Source organism: Urtica dioica, chromosome 6 (assembly GCF_054948205.1).
Source record: "Urtica dioica subsp. dioica isolate 48M chromosome 6, U.dioica_male_clone48M_v1_H2, whole genome shotgun sequence".
NCBI classification, from domain to species: domain Eukaryota; kingdom Viridiplantae; phylum Streptophyta; class Magnoliopsida; order Rosales; family Urticaceae; genus Urtica; species Urtica dioica.
This window is the reverse complement of record NC_142761.1, coordinates 17,980,721-17,997,909: the sequence shown is the minus strand read 5'-3', so window position 1 is coordinate 17,997,909 and position 17,189 is coordinate 17,980,721. Positions and strand designations below refer to the sequence as shown.

Here is a 17,189-nt window from a genome sequence, read left to right as displayed (position 1 = left end):
AGAATACGTAAGCTATGAAATGACATGTCTCATTTCAGGATTGAGGTAAGCATGATGCAATTAATACATAATGACTTCGAGACATAAGAGGTTAAATGGTTTGTTCTTATTCTGTCTCTAGAAGTGCACTAGTCAATTCAGTATCTTCATAAGATACCTAAGAAGAACTATAGAGTCTCTAATTCTCAATGTCCCATAACCAGACGTCATCACTACCAGAAATTTGGCCTCTAACTACTGCCGAACGCCGTAGTCATTTTAAGTCGACTACAGTTTACCGACTGTCATCTATTGCACTGGAGTCTTATCTCTTTGATTATGACTCCAGTTTTTGGCCGTAGTGTATCTGTTTTATAAGACTGTAGTTAAAATATATAACTACATTTTTTAGATGTCGTCTTACTAATCTCATCTATAACTACTACTGCGTTATGCTGTAGTTATATAGAACTCAATTACATAAGAAAAATAAAACACTACAGTTTTAATAAGTAGTCTTAATTGATTCAATTAGACAGACTACAACATTTTTGTGGCATCTATTGCACTGGAGTCTTATCTCTTTGCCTATAACTTCTGTCTTTTTTGTTGAAGACTACATTTTTCAGGTGTAGTTGAAATTCATGAAATTATATTTTAACAATATAGACTACATCTTATTTATGTAGTTTATACAAAAAAAAAATATATTTAAATAAATATAAAATAAAATACATTTATAATTAATAAATATACAAAAAATCAATTAAAAATATCATTTACATAAATATTACATTACAAGTTTTTGGAACTTATAAATAGAAAATGTTTTGAAAACTAATATCTAAAGCCACTAGCCACTTAAAACATACCTATATACATACACAATATTTTCTGGTAGCAACAAGGTTTTGAAAACGTCTCAGCAGCCTCCCCCAACAGCCCCGTCGTCGCCGTCGCCGTGTCTCCAGTGCTCGAAACCATGATGTCTTCGTTGTTGTCGAGAACCCCGTCGCAACTCAGTCGAAGCCCCACCACAGCCATGTGCCTCCCACGCATCAGTCCCGCACCTCTCACGCCTAACCTTAGTAAGTTATTTCTCACTCAGCGACTTCGACCACCACCGCCCACTTCCCTCATCACTCCGCCATCATCACCAGCCTCTCGCTCCTTACTCTCTCTTTTTTCTCTTTTTCAGTCACAAAGCGTCGAAACTCCACTTCGCGTCCTAGCTCGGTGTCCCTGTTGAAGCTCGATGTCGTACCAGACTCGCACCACTAACCTGTCAGAGGCTAGTCAAGTAAAATGATCAGGTATTTGAAATAAATGCATAAAATATATATTTGTGTAGATGTTGTTTATGTTAAATCAAATTTGCTAAGGCAATTGAGCTTTATATATATAAATCTTCGTCGAGTTGTGTGTTAATCGACACTTTGCATACATGAACAAGCAATTTCATATCAACAAAACCAAACAAGAGGACAAATCATCCTAGAGCCAGAGTTGTGATTTTAATAAGCCACGGTTCTAAGAAGATCTAGTCAAACTCAGAGCAACACTAACATTGTCAATGGAAATCCAGTGGTAATTAAGAGTCTAAAACCAGCCTTCAACTACTGTTTCATGGGCGGGCTTAAAGAGTCGCAAATTGAAGAGCTTAAGGTCTTTTTGAACCACCAGTGCCTTGAAGAAGCAGCCATCAGTAGTCTCCAACAGAAAATTGTACGATTGCAACGAGCTCTCCCATGCCTCAACAATGTTCTTCAACTCCAGATTGAGGCCCTGAATTTAATCCATTTGTAACTCGACTATACGTATGATCATCTATCTATGAACTGTCGTTCTTAATTTGGATACACATTCACTCACTCACCTCAGTTTTGTAGTATTCATTTAATGCAAACCTTGCTGCTTCTATTAATGAAAATGTTATGGTACCTTCCAAATGAGACAGATCAGCCACAATAATCATCAGTACAATAGGGGAATCTAAGACACATGTCTGCAGAAATACCTGACTGTTTTGAAGTGAAATATATTCCATAGAGAAATAAGGAAGAATTTAAGAGAACTATCGAAATAATCGAGTTTCTATGTGAGCACGAGAAAATTACAGTTTGTATATAAAAGACCATAGCGAATCTAAGACACATGTCTGCGGAAATACCTGACAAGTTGCTAAACTATATCGGCAACACTCGCTCGTCGGAGAGTTTATGTAAATCTTCCATAGAACGTTGCTCGTCGATCTCAGCTCAGTCATTTCTTCATGTCTTCCTTGAGAGCCTGCATTGACAATTCAATCTTCATCAAGGCCATCGAGCTAGGCATCGATGCTCTAATAATTATCTTCACTTCAGAAATAAAATTGTTCTTTTGGTAACCCCTACACAATATTTTTCCTCCAAGGACAACAATCATTTCCCAGAATAATTTCTTACAAGAAACAAATTCATATGAGTTTTTTTAATGAGCTGTTTACTAAGAAAATTCACAGATCTGCACATCATAGGTTGTTCATCTTAGCTTGTATTAAAACTCACATAACAACATCAAATTCATAATCAACATCAACAAAACCCGTGCTTTTTCAAACACAAAAAATATTATCCTTATCAAAAGACCTATATCAATTTCAGAAGTCAACCATCACACTCACTCAAGTACGCTCATTGTTGATGGTGTTTAGGTGGTGACTCGGTTGGGGTCATGAATTGTCTCTGTTCTTCTCAATTGGCTGACTGATATGAGGTTCACCGCACTACAAATTCCAGGAGCATTTTAACAAACACATACTATGCAGATATAAGGTTCACCACACCATGGGTCAGAGGAGTTAAAATCCGAAAGAAAATAAAAACCCTAGAATTACTAATGCCCATATTTTAACACGAGGAAGAACAAAAATCAAGTGGTGAATATAGTAAAAAAAAATACCCTAACATTTCCACGCTTAACAACGACGAACACGTACGACAAACAGCTAGGTTTATTGCAGACAAGGCCAACGAGCGAGGAAGTTGTGGCAGAGAGAGTTGTCACACACGACTAGCTCTGCGAGTTTTGGCGTTGAGGAAGATGAGACCAGACCTGGGTTTGGTTCTTCGATCATTGTCGCGGTTTTGGACTTCCGGCCTGGGTTTGAGAAGTTAGTGAAAGAGGTGAAAGTCTGAAATAACTGATTTGAGAGAGAGAGAGAGAGAAAGGAGGCAAACCATGCTTCTACTTCATCGGATTTGAGCCGCAAGGAGCGACGGCGGTGGCGAGCAATGAGCGATGGCGGTGGTGAGGGACAAAAATTCTGAATCGTGTGTCTAATTTTTTTTAATTGCTTGATGCGAAATATGGTATGTGTGCATGTGTGAAGACTAAAATCTATACTTAGTAAATATTTGTCAATTTTCATCTACCGCTAAACCCAATTTATGAGTGGGAAATTTCCCTCCAATATAAAACAGTGAAATTTAAAAAAAAATTATTTTTTTTTATTATTATCACTACTTCGTTATATCGGACTGTAGTGAAAATGTGCCAAATTTTAGTGGGAAATTTTCATCCATTCTAAAATGGTAAAATTTTATTAAATTTAATTTTTTTAGTATTTCCACTACTTTTTTATATTGACTGTAGAGAAAAAAAAAGGTCATTAACTACAGCTTTATATTCGACTAGAGTCTAATATAGGCAAAAAAAAAGGTGACCGTAGTACATGTTAAGAGACTCCATTAAAAGGCTAAACCAGAGTTAAAAAGAAAAAAAAGCTGTAGTTGTATCCCATATTTCTGGTAGTGCATAGATTCTCCTAACAATCATACTGAGATCAATAGCCCTTTGATCCTTAGATTGTGAATATACCGTTTTAAGCAAACCATGAAGAGTTTATTCATGCAAATCTATATTTGACTTTTCATTTGTTGTTAGGTTTTTTTAAGGACTAAAGACTATAGTTTATGATAAATATTCAAACAGACAAGGAAGAATGAATGAACGTTTCAACTTTTATTAATTATTCAGCAGTTACAAGCAAGAGTCTTCGTGAGACTTTATTACATCAAATGTACATAAGTAACAACTACTGTTCTTCTTGTGGGCACCATTGACAACAGGTCGTCAAGGAAGAGAGCTAGCGGCCCAATAGGGATGGTTTGGGAACTACATGTGGACAACACGTCAAACACGTAGGGGGCTGGCGCTGGCGTTGTACTCACGAATCCTGATAGGAGAAAATTGTGATACGCCATCCGTTTCAAGTTCAAGGCTTCTAATAACGAGGCCGAATACGAAGCTTTGATCTTTGACCTAGAACTGGCACACAAGCTAGAAGTCCAAAACCTGTGCATTCTTTGCGATTCACAGCTCATTGTGAACCAGGTGAAGGATGACTGTGCCGCCAAGGAACCAAACATGATCCCGTACCTGTCCAAGACGCAGAGGAACCTCAAGCCTCTCCCATGGTTCGAAATAGTCCAACTTCGTCGCGAGGCAAAGCCAAAACCGATGCCTTGGCACGCCTCGCATCAGGAATAGACGAGGAAGGCGAAGGTAGCGTCCCGATCGAGGTGTTAACCCAACCCTACATTAAGTGAGGGTTCATGCCCGAGTGCAAAGAAGAGGCGAGAAAGCTGAGAAGCTTATCGCCAAAGTACACCATGAGGGAAGACACCATCTTCAAAAAGGTATACTCGACGCCGCTCCTTTAATGCTTGAGTGATATTGAAGCAAAGGATGCACTCTGCGAGGTTCACGAAGGCATGTGTGGGAATCATGCTGCCGGACAGTCCTTTGCCATGAAGCTCCTACGACTCGGATACTTTTGGCCGACCTTAAAAAAGACTCCTACGAGTGGGCCAAAAGATGCAACAAATGCCAAAGATTTGCCCATGTCCCACACCAAGCACCCGCTCTGCTGTGTCTGATCATTGTGTCATGGCCTTTCGCAAAATGGAGGATCGATCTCATCGACGAATTGCCTACGGCCCAACGACAATACAAGTATGCGATCGTGGAAATCGATTATTCCACCAAGTGGGTAGAGGCCGAGCCACTAGCGAACACGACCAACTTCATATGGAAAAATATCATTTGTCGCTTCCGGATTCCCACATCGATCATGACCGACAACGGCAAACAATTTGACAACGCGTCCGCGACATATGCAAGCAGTTAAAGATCAGCAAGATGTTTTCCTCCCCTCAACACCCACAAGCGAGTGGCCAAGTCGAGGCGGTCAACAAAACAATAAAGGAAAACCGGAAGAAGAAGTTGGAGGAGAGGAATGGAGCATGGGCTGACGAACTCTCGATGGTTCTACGGGCATACCGGACAACCACACGGAATACGACTGGCAAAACCCCTTTCTCCCTCGCAAACGGCGTCGAGGCTGTGGTCCCCATCGAGACCAAGCTCTCAACTCTCCGCATCAAAGAATTCGAGGAGGACGCCAACGACAAAGAAATGAGGCTCGAGCTTGACCTCATAGATGAAAGAAGAACGGATGCATTGACACGCCTTGCCGCGCAAAAAAGAAAGATCGAGAAGTACTACAATTCAAAAGTCAAGCTGCAAAAAAATTTCGACGGAATCCTCGTCCTTAGAAGGGTGTTCCCAAACACCAAGGTGAATGGAGCGGGGGTCTTAGGTCCCACCAGGGAAGGCCCGTACCGAGTTCATAGAGCCATACACGGTGGTACCTACGAGCTTGAAAACATGGAGGGCCTCGTGTTCACGCACCCATGGAATGCCAAACACTTGAGGCAATACTATCAATAAAGCTCGCCACCACACTTTCTCTTGTTTTAAAACTATCAACGTCGTTTTCAATTATGTAACAAGGCCAACAGCCATGAAATATTTTCCTATATTCTCTCCTAATATTTAGGCTAAATATTAGGAAGATATAGGAGAATATCTAGAAGAATATAATTTCCTAGATTTTCTCAACAGAAAATATTTTATACTGTTGTATAAAATAAAATCCTAGATATTGATCCGATGGATGAGAGGAAAAATAGGATTCACTTGTTGAGATCCAAGGGCTGAGATTTAATCCACTAGTGTGAACACAATAAAAGGAAATAATATCTTTTAGAATACTCTGGAATATTCTATAATGATACCTTTTAAACTGCTATAAATAGAGGGCTGATGTGAAACAAAATTGAACCTAGTCATAGAGCTAAAAACGCCCATACACTCTCCTTTATGGCCGTGTGCTTGCTTCTTCTTCCTCCCCTCGGAATTGCTTCAATTCCATTCTTAGAAATAAGAGGGAAAGATCGGAAATACCCTGTTTCCAGATCTAGTGAGATATAACGAAGCCCACTATTTTGTCTTATCTTCCTCGAAGATTACGTTTCGGAAGACTTTGGTGTCATCACATTGAGTCCTTGAAGGAGGAGTTCCAGATCTGATTGTGTGGAAGCTTGTACGTTCAAGACGAAGACAGATTGTGAAAGCTTTCAGTTCGTGAGCCTAAAACTGTAAGTTTTCTTAAACTCGTCTTTTATATGATATGGTTGCTTGATGAAGTTTCTTATGATTAATTAATTAAGTAATCTAGATCTTTTTTTTAATAATAACCATGTTAATAATTAGCTCTTGTTAGCATATTTATTCTTTTCTGCATTTAATTGGTTATTTAAGGTGCATTAATCACCAACAAGCGTCTTTTAGTTTATCCACTACTATGTACTGAATAAACTGGGGGACTGACTGTTGATGTTGGATTTCGTCCTCCATCGATAAGCAAGCGTTTGGGGACACTATAGACGTAATTGGGCCAAGGCCCACAAAATCGATTCATTTTGAGAATTGGACCGAATTCGGTCAGCTCGACGCGCGTATTTGCGGGCTGACCCTCGAATTGAGGTAGGCCAACTCGCTCCGTCAAATGGCATAATTGCATTCCTAAAGATCCGGACAACGTATATCCGTCACCATGTCCATCTCGTAACCACCTCGCTGAAGACTGGATCTTCGACGACAAATGTCTTCTCAGATAAGGACGAGCCCCATAACTTACGCATGATGTGTCCCTGAGAAGAGCGGAGCTCGCCAACTACCCCCTCTTCTATAAATATGGGATTATTAAGCCTTCCTAGGGACATCTCATTTTTGGATAGATTCATTTTTTTTGGATTAATTCTTTGTAATTATCTCATTCTTAATACAACGTCCAGAGATATCCTTTGATCTCATTTTTCTTTTTAATTACGTATTTGCAATCTTAATTTCGGAAATTGGATTTAATCTCGTTATAGAATTCTGAAGCCCATTTTAATAAATCTAAAGCAACTTTTTTCAACCATGAATGGTCGAGACTATTTTTGGTGTGATTCTTCAAGTCAACAATAATCATATATTTTTTTTAACTTGACAAAACCTTATTCTATATGCACCATATACTAAACATGAATTTATTGTAACTAGTCATTCCATGAGTTTCTTTTAAGATTCTAGTCCAATTTTCATTTTATTAAAAAAAATAGTTCATTAGCGCAAAATAAATTAAATTAACTATAAAGTTTAATTAAATAGAACAAAACTTGTAACTATTTGTAACAATAAATTAAATTAACTATAAAGTTTAATTAAGATTCTATGAGTTTTTGATGTGATTGACTACTTTTTTTTTTAATAAATTAAAACTTTTGTAATATTATTTAATGGTCATTTGCTTAACAATTGGAGAGACTTGCTAGTAAATAGCAAAAGTTCTAAGCTACTTGCTTAACCATTGTTTTGCATATTAGCTACTGACTTAGCTTAGCAAAGTAGCTCTATAGAGTAAATTGCTTAACCATTAACTTAGCAAAACTAATGGGCCCCATTTTTTTTTCAACCAATGAGAACTAAATAAAAATTAGAAAAAATATTATTTTCATGCAAAATATAGAGATTGATAAAGAACTAGCCACTTGAAGAGAGAGGTTTTAAAATAATAGCCCAATTATTAGTTTAACAGGTAACTAGCCCAAATTATATGGAGTTTCCAGAATTACCCTTTGCCTCAAAATACCCTATCTCTCTCTCTCTCTCTCTCTCTCACGTTTCAATCCCAAACTCAAATTCCCCAAAACCGCCGAGCCCAGTGCCGATTAGGGCTCATCCCCGGCTTCGACCGCCGAGCCGACGGAGGAGGCACCGCGGGAGTTCTCTTCCACGACGGCGACGTCTCCGTGGTGTCTCCACTCCCGGAAGGCAAGCGATCGTCGTCGAGCTCGTCGCAGGCGTAGTCGAAATCCGGCGACATTCCTCTATCCGTCGGTGGCTTCCTAGTCCGGAATCCCCCCGTGGTGGTGGCGGCGGAGGAGCAATAGTCGGACGATCTGGTCCCGTTGCCGGTGAAGATCGTGGAGAACCAGGAGGGAGGCACGTGGTGGCCGTGGATTTCGAACTTGTCGGATCTGGAGCAGAAGAGGTTGGTGATGAGAGAGAACCTGCTCTTCTTCTTCTTGGCCTTGTTTGGGTAGGGATCGGGATCGGTGACGGAGGCGGAAGAGTCGTAGTACGTGGGCCCCACCTGAGGCGTGCTGTAGAATCTGAGGCGGTGGTGGTGGCGGTGATCGTGCGGCGGGGGATGGGTCCACGTGGCGTGTTGGGCTTGGGCCTGTTGGGCGATGCAAAAGCAAAGCAATCGTATATATATAGAGTTGATGAATTTTGTATTTATTTGCTAAATTTTCCCCCAAATGTATGTATCTGATATAGAGAATTATGGATTTCACAATTGATATTTTCTATCTTTGACGTTGCTGTGATGTTGAAGTGTTGAGAATGCGAATGCTGAGGATAGCGAATGGTTAATATGATTTACTGTCGGATTTACTGTCCTCGATTGTTCACAGAAATAATTAGTAAATTGTATTTACTGTCGGATTTACTGTCCTCGATTGTTCACAGAAATAATTAGGAAATTGTATTTACTGTCGGATTTACTAGTTCTTGTTACGGTAAATAAGATTTACTATTGTTCTTGTTACGGTAAATAAGATTTACTATTGTTCCTGTTACGGTAATTAAGATTTACTGTCGTTCTTGTTATGATAAATAAGATTTACTTTTGTTCTTGTTACGGTAAAAAAGATTTACTTTTGTTCTTGTTATGGTAAATAATATTTATTATTGTTCTTGTTACGGTAAATAAGATTTACTGTCGTTCTTGTTACAACAAATATTATTTACTGTAGTTTTTGTTATTGTTAATTAGATTTACTAATTTTTTTGTTATGGATGATATTATTTACTATGATAGTTAATAATATTAATCTAATGGTACTATTGGAATATTAGAATGTTGTCATGATAAATTGGCTATTTTTCTAAATATGTTAATAGTTGGGCTATAATTTTAAAGTAGGGGTGTTGTTTTGGCTAGTTGTTTAGTCGGCCCTAAAATATATTCAAGCAATAAGAGATATATTAGCTTACCATTTGAGATGGTTATAGCTTAAGTGAATTGTAGTTTGAATTGCTTATGTGACATGATAAGTTAATATGACATTTAGCTTACCTCTCGGCAATATTCTTTATGTCTGATTAAGATGATTGAATTTTCTCAATTAAATACAATGAAAACGGCCTGGATAATGATTTATCTTAAATATCCAAGACTTATGTATAGATTGAAAGTATTCTAAAATATTGGTTTATGAGTGAGGATTGACTTCCATAACAGACTGAAAATGCTATTATTAATTTGGTTAGAATAAAAACGTTCAACACGCTAAAATTCTCCTAGAATAATACCCCGAGTAATTCGTTAGGGGAAAAAAACGGTTTAGTTAGCATACGCAAATGCAAAAATGTATCTACCTAAAAAAGTCAAATGAACCATAAAAAGAAAGTATTGAAAATTTTCCCCAAAACTAAATAAATAAGTAATTAATTAAACAAAAAAAAAAGAAGAGAAAAAGAGAGAGAAAAAAAGCGCAAAGCAAGAGAAGAGAGAGAGAGTAAAGGGGCATGAACACCAACACCAACACCAACACCAACACAACACCAGAGTCCTCTTCTTAGTTTTTTCCACTCTTGATTCGCTCCTCTCCTCTAGGGTTTGTTCCCTTTTAGTTTTCTTCTTTTTCTCCCAGTTCAATCACAGTCCGCGAAGATTCTTCAGGTATTAACTTTCAGCATTCAATTCGGATTCCGATTTTCTGTGATTGGCTTTTGGCTGTCACTTGATTCAGGGAAAATGAGAAACGTTTTTGCGCATCTTTTCTTATTTTCGGCTACTGTTATGGGCGGAAGTTTTATAAAAAAAAACTGTAAAAATTGGGCGGACGTTGTTGTTGTTTTTTTTTTTTTTTTTTTTTTTTTGTGCTTGATCGGGATTTTTGAATCGGAGTTGTTTTGAGAAATGTGCTTCTCTTCACTGGAGGATTTAGGCAAGGGTTAAATTAGCGTTATTATTTTTTATTTCTGTGATATAAATGTTTATTGTTTGTAAATAAATATCTGTAATCAAATTTGTTATTTATTTGAAAGAGGTGGTTATCTGCCTACTTTTAAAAATAATAATAATAATAAGTAAACGTTAATCCAATTATTACTTGATTTCATGGCGGTCTAAGTTTAGAAGTGTACGGTTGGTTGGATTTTCGTGTCTGTCTTATAACACGGCTGTTTTCACAACAGAACATGCTAAAAAAGGTATATAGTTCTAAGAAAGTTTTGATCTTTCCCATTTGTTTGGTGAATCGTGGTATGTCGCTCTCGGTTCTTATAGCATAGGAGGAAGATTTGGCTGGTTATTCTGGGAATAGTTTCATGCTTGTTTTTTCTTCAATTTAGGTTCTTCTGATAGATTTGACAGAGATTTCGTTTTGTTTGTCAGTGCGGAATAGAACATTGGCTTTCTTTTTTTTGGTGATAAACCGACACGCGCTTACTACGTTAAGTGCTATATTTTTTTTCATGAAGCAAATGCTGTCAAGTCATCAGTGAAATAAAAATGCATGTATATGAGTGAAGACTTCACGGAGGCCGTATATATTTGTTCATTGAGCGGAATAATGGATTCTGTGCGATCGTGGTTCGATAAGTTAAAGTCGAAAGATAAAGCAAGGTCATCTAAGAACAAGGAAACCACTAGCGCTGCGAAAGATGGGCCAAAAGGGCAGGCTGAAGAAGCGCCTTCAAACATAACAAAGCAGAAAGCCGCGGCTGCGAAACAGTACATAGAGAACCATTACAAAAAGCAGATGAAAAGCTTGCAGGAGCGGAGAGAACGGTATATATAGTTTTGTTGCTTCTTATAGTCATGAATGTTACGTTGCTTGGTTGGTTAACTTCTAGCTCATATACGTTTTGCTACGCTATGGGTTTATGTTGGTCGTGTAAAAATACTAAACAGAGAGCCTCGGGATTTTGGGTTGTAGTAAAAGTGACAATGTGTGCTCAGTCGATAGATCTCAAAGTTTGTGCTGTTATTTTTTCAAGTCGATTCAATTTACTGTGTTGTATATAATACAGACGTAATGTACTCGAAAAGAAATTGGCTGACGCTGAGGTCACCGAGGAAGAGCAGAGTAACTTGCGCAAGTATTTGGAGAAGAAGGAGACAGAATATATGCGTCTCCAAAGACATAAAATGGGTGCCGATGATTTTGATCCATTAACAATGATAGGGAAGGGTGCTTTTGGTGAGGTAAGTTTACAGTGTAAAATTAACATTTCCTATGTACACATAAGGGTACTTGAAGTTAGAACACTTGGGAGAGAATCAATGGATCGTGTACCGGTTGAATTGCTAGTTTTTTTTTTTATTTTTTTTATGCATTTAGTCCAAGTTTTTTCAATATAATTATTTTAAGATTGACGATGATTTTTTTTTTCGGGTATATATCTACAGGTTAGAGTTTGTAGAGAGAAAGCGACTGGCCATGTATATGCAATGAAGAAGCTAAAGAAATCAGAGATGCTTCGCAGAGGCCAGGTACATGAGAATTATAGCCTTTATCTATTCTTAGTTTGCCATATGCGTAATCCATATTATACTTTTTTTTTTTTTTTTTTTTTTAATTCAGGTCGAACATGTCAAAGCTGAGAGGAATCTACTTGCAGAGGTTGATAGCAACTGCATTGTCAAGCTATATTGTTCCTTCCAAGATGATGAATTTCTATATCTCATCATGGAGTATCTTCCCGGTGGAGATATGATGACATTGCTAATGCGAAAGGACACTTTGACTGAAGATGAAGCTAGGTTTTACGTTGGGGAAACAGTCCTGGCCATCGAGTCAATTCATAAACATAATTACATTCACAGGCATGTTGATATAGATTTATTACAAGCATTTTAGTCGAGTCTCCTACCTATACCCATCGCTGTGAATAAATGTTTCTATGTTATGTTATGTTATGTTATGTTATCTTGCAGAGATATCAAACCTGACAACTTGCTGCTTGATAAAGATGGTCACATGAAGTTGTCAGATTTTGGGCTGTGTAAACCTCTAGACTGCAGAAATCTTCAGGAAAAGGATTTTACAGCGGCAAAAAATCTTAGCGGAGCTCTTCAGAGTGATGGACGCCCTGTTGCACCAAAACGAACCCAACAAGAACAGCTACAGCATTGGCAGAGGAATCGGAGAATGCTTGTAAGTTTCCAATATTGTTCAGTATTAAATCTTTCACACTTTAGCATTTTCACTTTCAATAATGGGGCTTGGAACTCTGCCGGACTGATCGATAGTATAAATAATTGTATCGCCTTATGGCTTTCTTCTTTCTGTAATGAACTAAATTCGTTATCTTTAGAGGATCTATCTAGGGACTGGTCTTCCTGTGTGGTTTTTCTTGGGTTTTTGGGTGGCGTGTTCGTCTTGCGTGCTCTCTAGCCCTTTCAAAATCCTCCCAGTCTCTTATTGTAGTTTCTCGGCTTGGCCGTTAATAAATAAAATCGTCCCTTGTTTCTTTTAAAAATAAAATTAAAGACAGCATTTCTTTTGTACTGTGAATATTTCATTTATCATCCCTTTTCTTAAGAATATCAATGATTTATTTGCAATTTATAGTACCTGAGACATTTATTTTGTATATTGCAGGCTTATTCTACGGTTGGAACACCAGACTATATTGCTCCGGAGGTTTTGCTGAAGAAAGGATATGGAATGGAATGTGATTGGTCAGTAAAATCTAAATGGAATTACTTGGGTTTGGTGGATACAATCTTATTATTATTATTATTAATTTTTTTTTTTTTTTTTGACATTCTCAGGTGGTCGCTTGGGGCCATAATGTATGAAATGCTTGTGGGCTATCCACCCTTTTATTCAGATGAACCCATGTCGACCTGTAGGAAGGTTATTATTCAAATCGTCTCTGCGTGCTCATTTTGTTTAGATCGTGTGACATATACAATAAGTTTGAGCATGTAATCCATCATGGTTTATTTTGTTTTATTGTTCACGCAACTCTCAACTTGGTATTTGAAGAATGTGCTAACTCTTGGTTCTCATTTAAACAACTACTTTACTCGGTTTCTAGCAATTGCCAACATTCATAATTGATTATTCACTTAAATTATTTTGCGTATAAGATAAATATTGTATTGTTGTCCATCGTATTTATGTTATATTTGCCTTGAGGAAATTTGCTGCAAATCATCCTTTTCCCATTTTTATTCTCTCTATAATATCATTTCCTTTTTTTTCCATTCTTTCTATATAAATGATAATGATCGAGACATCTATGTTTTCGAAATGATGCAGATAGTTAACTGGAGAACCCATTTAAAATTCCCAGAAGAAGCCAGACTTTCCCCAGAAGCAAAGGACCTGATTAGTAAATTGCTATGTAATGTTGACCAGAGGCTTGGAACAAAAGGGGCATATGAAATAAAGGTGTTGTGTGGTGTCTGGAGCTAGATTTTGATCTATGTTACAATGGAAGCAATCTATATGGCTAACTTCTTTTCCTACTACTCGCAGACTCATCCATGGTTTAAAGGTCTCGAGTGGGAAAAACTATACCAAATGAAAGCAGCGTTCATTCCTGAGGTCAATGGCGAACTGGACACACAGAACTTTGAGAAGTTTGAGGAGGTAGATTAGCTTTCTCATGTACTAAATATAAAATCTTACTAACACAAGAATAACCAGATTCGTGGTATCAATAATCCTTTATGTCCCTTCAAATATCATGTCTTTGACAGGCTGATGACCAAATTCAGACTTCGTCAAAAGCGGGCCCATGGAGAAAGGTCTGGACAGATTTGTTCCCATTTTGTGTACTATTATGTAAAGTTTTTGCCTCGTCCGACCTATTTTACTGTTAGTTTATAATACATTCGTTAGCACTGACAGCTCGTGTAAACTTTTGGTCAGCCATGTTCATACTATGATGTGTCAGTCCATTCTAGCAGTATTTTCTCGTAGGACCCTTAGTCCTTGTATGGAAAAAAGTGGGTGTATGGAAGTTTGGATCTTAACATGATTTTGTGTTTTGAATGGTAAATAAACGTTCGATTCCAGTGGAAAATTGCATACTTTCAGGAGTGTTTACCTGGTGATAGATATTAATCTGACCGGTTGCGTTCTGTTTAAGTTGATTTTTACCATATGACCTGCGTTTATGAGGTATACCCACTAACCTCTCATGCTTTGTTTGTACTCCAATGCAGATGCTTTCATCAAAGGATATCAACTTTGTAGGTTACACCTACAAAAATTTCGAGATTGTAAATGATCATCAAGTACCCGGGATGGGTAATTTCCTTCTTTCTCTGTCTTGTAAATTCTTTGTATATAACTTAGATAAGCCAGGATAATGTTACAACCTTTTGGGTATAATTCACCCCCAAAAATTAGCTATTAGGTAGAGGGTGCCCAGGAAGTTATAAACTCATATATTTTAGTGATGTGAGACTCTCATATGCCACCCCAACTTAACAATGTGAGAGTCAACTAGGATTGTAACATATAACCAGGTTCCCGATACCAACGTCCACGTCGGCCCACTCTGGAGGGCCAACTCTGGTTTTTCCAGGTCACCACTTCCGCAATTTGGGTTAGGGTGGGTTTGGCTCTGATACCAGTTACAACTCTTTGGGTAGAATTCATCCCCAAAAATTAGCTACTAGGGATAGAGTGTCCAAGATGTTATAAACCACATACTAGGCCCATACTTTAGTGATGTGGGACTCTCACATACCGACCCCATATTTAGCAAAAGATCAGATCAAATTATTGATTATTGTACTGACATTGATATCGTTGTGCAGCCGAGTTGAAGAAGAAGAGCACAAAAAATAAAAGACCTTCAATCAAAACCCTCTTTGGTATGTATACTACTTTTTTGTGACTTTTCCATTGCAAACATTCGTTTACGTTTAGATACCCCGCTTGATTATAGTGTCTATTCTCTTTTCTCTAGGAAATCGAGTTTCATTTATTTATTTATTATGCGTTATCGTTCAGATGACGAGTCTGCAATGGCCGGCAATCAACCCGCTCACGGGAGCTTTTTGAATCTTCTCCCGCCCCAAATGGAAGTCCCCGAGAACCAGAATGAATCCAAATGAACCATGCTAATTCTTTTTTTTTTTTTTTCCTTTTCCCCGTGACATCAGATTGTGCGGCAGATCGTCCGAGAATGAAAAGAATGGATTAAATTAATTATTTAACTAATCCTAGAGCATAGAATTTGGCAAAGACTCCATGAAAGAAGATTGGATTGATTGGCGTGGCTTCGGTTGGGATATAGAGTAATAGCATTTTGCCTAAGATACAATGTTGGGGTTTTCTTTTTCTGCCAAATATTCGCACAAGTATATATTCTTTGAATTTGTTTTGTAATACTTTTGGCCTTCTGTCCTTTTTCTTGCTGTTCCAAGGTGCAAGTTAGCCGTGTACTGCCGCTAAATTTGTTTATGTATCTAATGGTTGTTAGTAATTAATATGATATGATATAGAATGAAAAGGTTTGTGATTGTGAATTTTCATTCTCTTTTATATTTTTTTTATTCATTCTTGCCAAGGACATGGTTGATAAAAGAGTGTACTCTTTGTGAGGAACATACTAATTCTATTTTAGAGAAGGCTTATTATAAGGAGACGCGGATCCTTTACTTGAACCCAAGCAAAAATGACGTAGATATACCTCGTTTTCTTTCCACACTAAAAATGTTACGGTCTGGAATTAGTTGAGAAAATGGTATTGTGTGCTCCTACTTTGAGATTGAGATTGTGGAGCTTTTATGCCTCTTTCATCTTTTTCTATTAAAAAGCCCCACATTTGAGTATAATTTTATGCTAAAAAGAGGTATTGATTCGGAAACAAATGTGGAATGGGGCATGGATGCCTACCGCTCAAAAAAATGGGGCAATCTAGTTCATTTCCTGAACTAGTTCATGTGTGTTGACCTGAAAAATTAGTACTACAATATCTCATGAAAGACACAAAGTACCGAGAACGCAGTCCCAAGAATTCAAAGTGTTTGGGCAAGACCTTTTCTAACTACAGACTAATCTCATAGGAGAAAGAATGTAAATGAGGATGATGAATGATTGGTGAAGATTATGACTTTGTTAATACCATATTTCTCACAGAAATTTCGGAAAGAGTCACAGTCGAACTGAATTCCGTGGTCCGATACAATTTTGACCGGGATTTCAAATCTTGTTATGATATTTTTCCAGAAAAACTTTTCTATATTGTAGGCAATGATTTTATTCAAGGGTTCGACTTCGACCCATTTTGAGAAATAATCAATAGTTACAATGGCGTACCTGCAACCTCTATTTCCTGTTCGAAGTGCTTGTTGTCAATGGTGCCCACAAGAAGAGTTGTAGTCTTTACATATGTACATTTGATGTAATAAAGTCTCACGAAGACTCTTGCTTGTAATTGCTTATTTATTAATAAAAGTTGAAACGTTCAATCATTCTTCCTTGTGTGAAGCTTTATGATAAACCTTAGTCTTTAGTCCATAAACAAACCTAACAACACATGAAGAGACAAATATAGATTTGCATGAACAAACTCTTCATGGCTTGCTTAAAACAATATATTCGCAATCTAAGGATCAAATGACTATTGATCCCAGTACGATTGTTAGGAGATTCTATGATGTCTGGTTATGGGACATTGAGAGTTGTAGACTCTATAGTTCTTCTAGGTATCTTCTGAAGGTACTGAATTGACCATTTAACCTTTTATGTCTCGAAGTCACTACGTATGAATTGCATCATGCTTACCTAAATCCT

The 17,189-nt window shown here is 37.6% G+C and overlaps 2 protein-coding genes across 6 annotated transcripts; both read left to right on the top strand.

Moving 5' to 3' along the window:
- The first annotated feature begins 4,574 nt into the window (after nt 1–4,574).
- Nucleotides 4,575–5,751, top strand: LOC149393464 (uncharacterized). The gene is made up of 2 exons (XM_089618039.1): nt 4,575–4,658; nt 5,146–5,751. The coding sequence occupies exons 1-2, from the start codon at nt 4,575–4,577 to the stop codon at nt 5,749–5,751; spliced, it is 690 nt and encodes a 229-aa protein (XP_089474165.1).
- Nucleotides 5,752–9,863: 4,112 nt separating this feature from the next.
- LOC149393463 (uncharacterized) lies at nt 9,864–15,919 on the top strand. Of its 5 annotated transcripts, none has more exons than XR_016299709.1 (14): nt 9,864–10,099; nt 10,817–11,212; nt 11,455–11,629; nt 11,834–11,917; nt 12,009–12,250; nt 12,362–12,581; nt 13,029–13,108; nt 13,202–13,286; nt 13,695–13,826; nt 13,914–14,027; nt 14,138–14,222; nt 14,606–14,690; nt 15,206–15,262; nt 15,402–15,919. XR_016299709.1 is itself a non-coding variant. In XM_089616708.1 (14 exons), the coding sequence occupies exons 2-14, from the start codon at nt 10,938–10,940 to the stop codon at nt 15,450–15,452; spliced, it is 1,692 nt and encodes a 563-aa protein (XP_089472834.1). In that variant the 5' UTR covers nt 9,864–10,099; nt 10,817–10,937; the 3' UTR covers nt 15,453–15,919. The 5 variants fall into 5 exon arrangements, 3 of the variants coding, with proteins under 3 accessions (XP_089472834.1, XP_089472833.1, XP_089472832.1); XR_016299710.1 differs by having other exon boundaries at nt 15,358–15,413; XM_089616708.1 differs by having other exon boundaries at nt 14,138–14,185; nt 15,358–15,919.
- Nucleotides 15,920–17,189: the final 1,270 nt, after the last annotated feature.

Bases quoted from the DNA above. Each gene is read 5' to 3' on its own strand.
- LOC149393463 (XM_089616707.1), top strand. From the start codon at position 10,938: ATGTATATGAGTGAAGACTTCACGGAGGCCGTATATATTTGTTCATTG. The intron at 14,028-14,137 runs GTAGATTAGCTT...TGTCTTTGACAG, and splicing joins ACTTTGAGAAGTTTGAGGAG to GCTGATGACCAAATTCAGAC. The intron at 15,263-15,401 runs GTATGTATACTA...GTTATCGTTCAG, and splicing joins TTCAATCAAAACCCTCTTTG to ATGACGAGTCTGCAATGGCC.
- LOC149393464 (XM_089618039.1), top strand. From the start codon at position 4,575: ATGCCCGAGTGCAAAGAAGAGGCGAGAAAGCTGAGAAGCTTATCGCCA. The intron at 4,659-5,145 runs GTATACTCGACG...ATATGCAAGCAG, and splicing joins AAGACACCATCTTCAAAAAG to TTAAAGATCAGCAAGATGTT.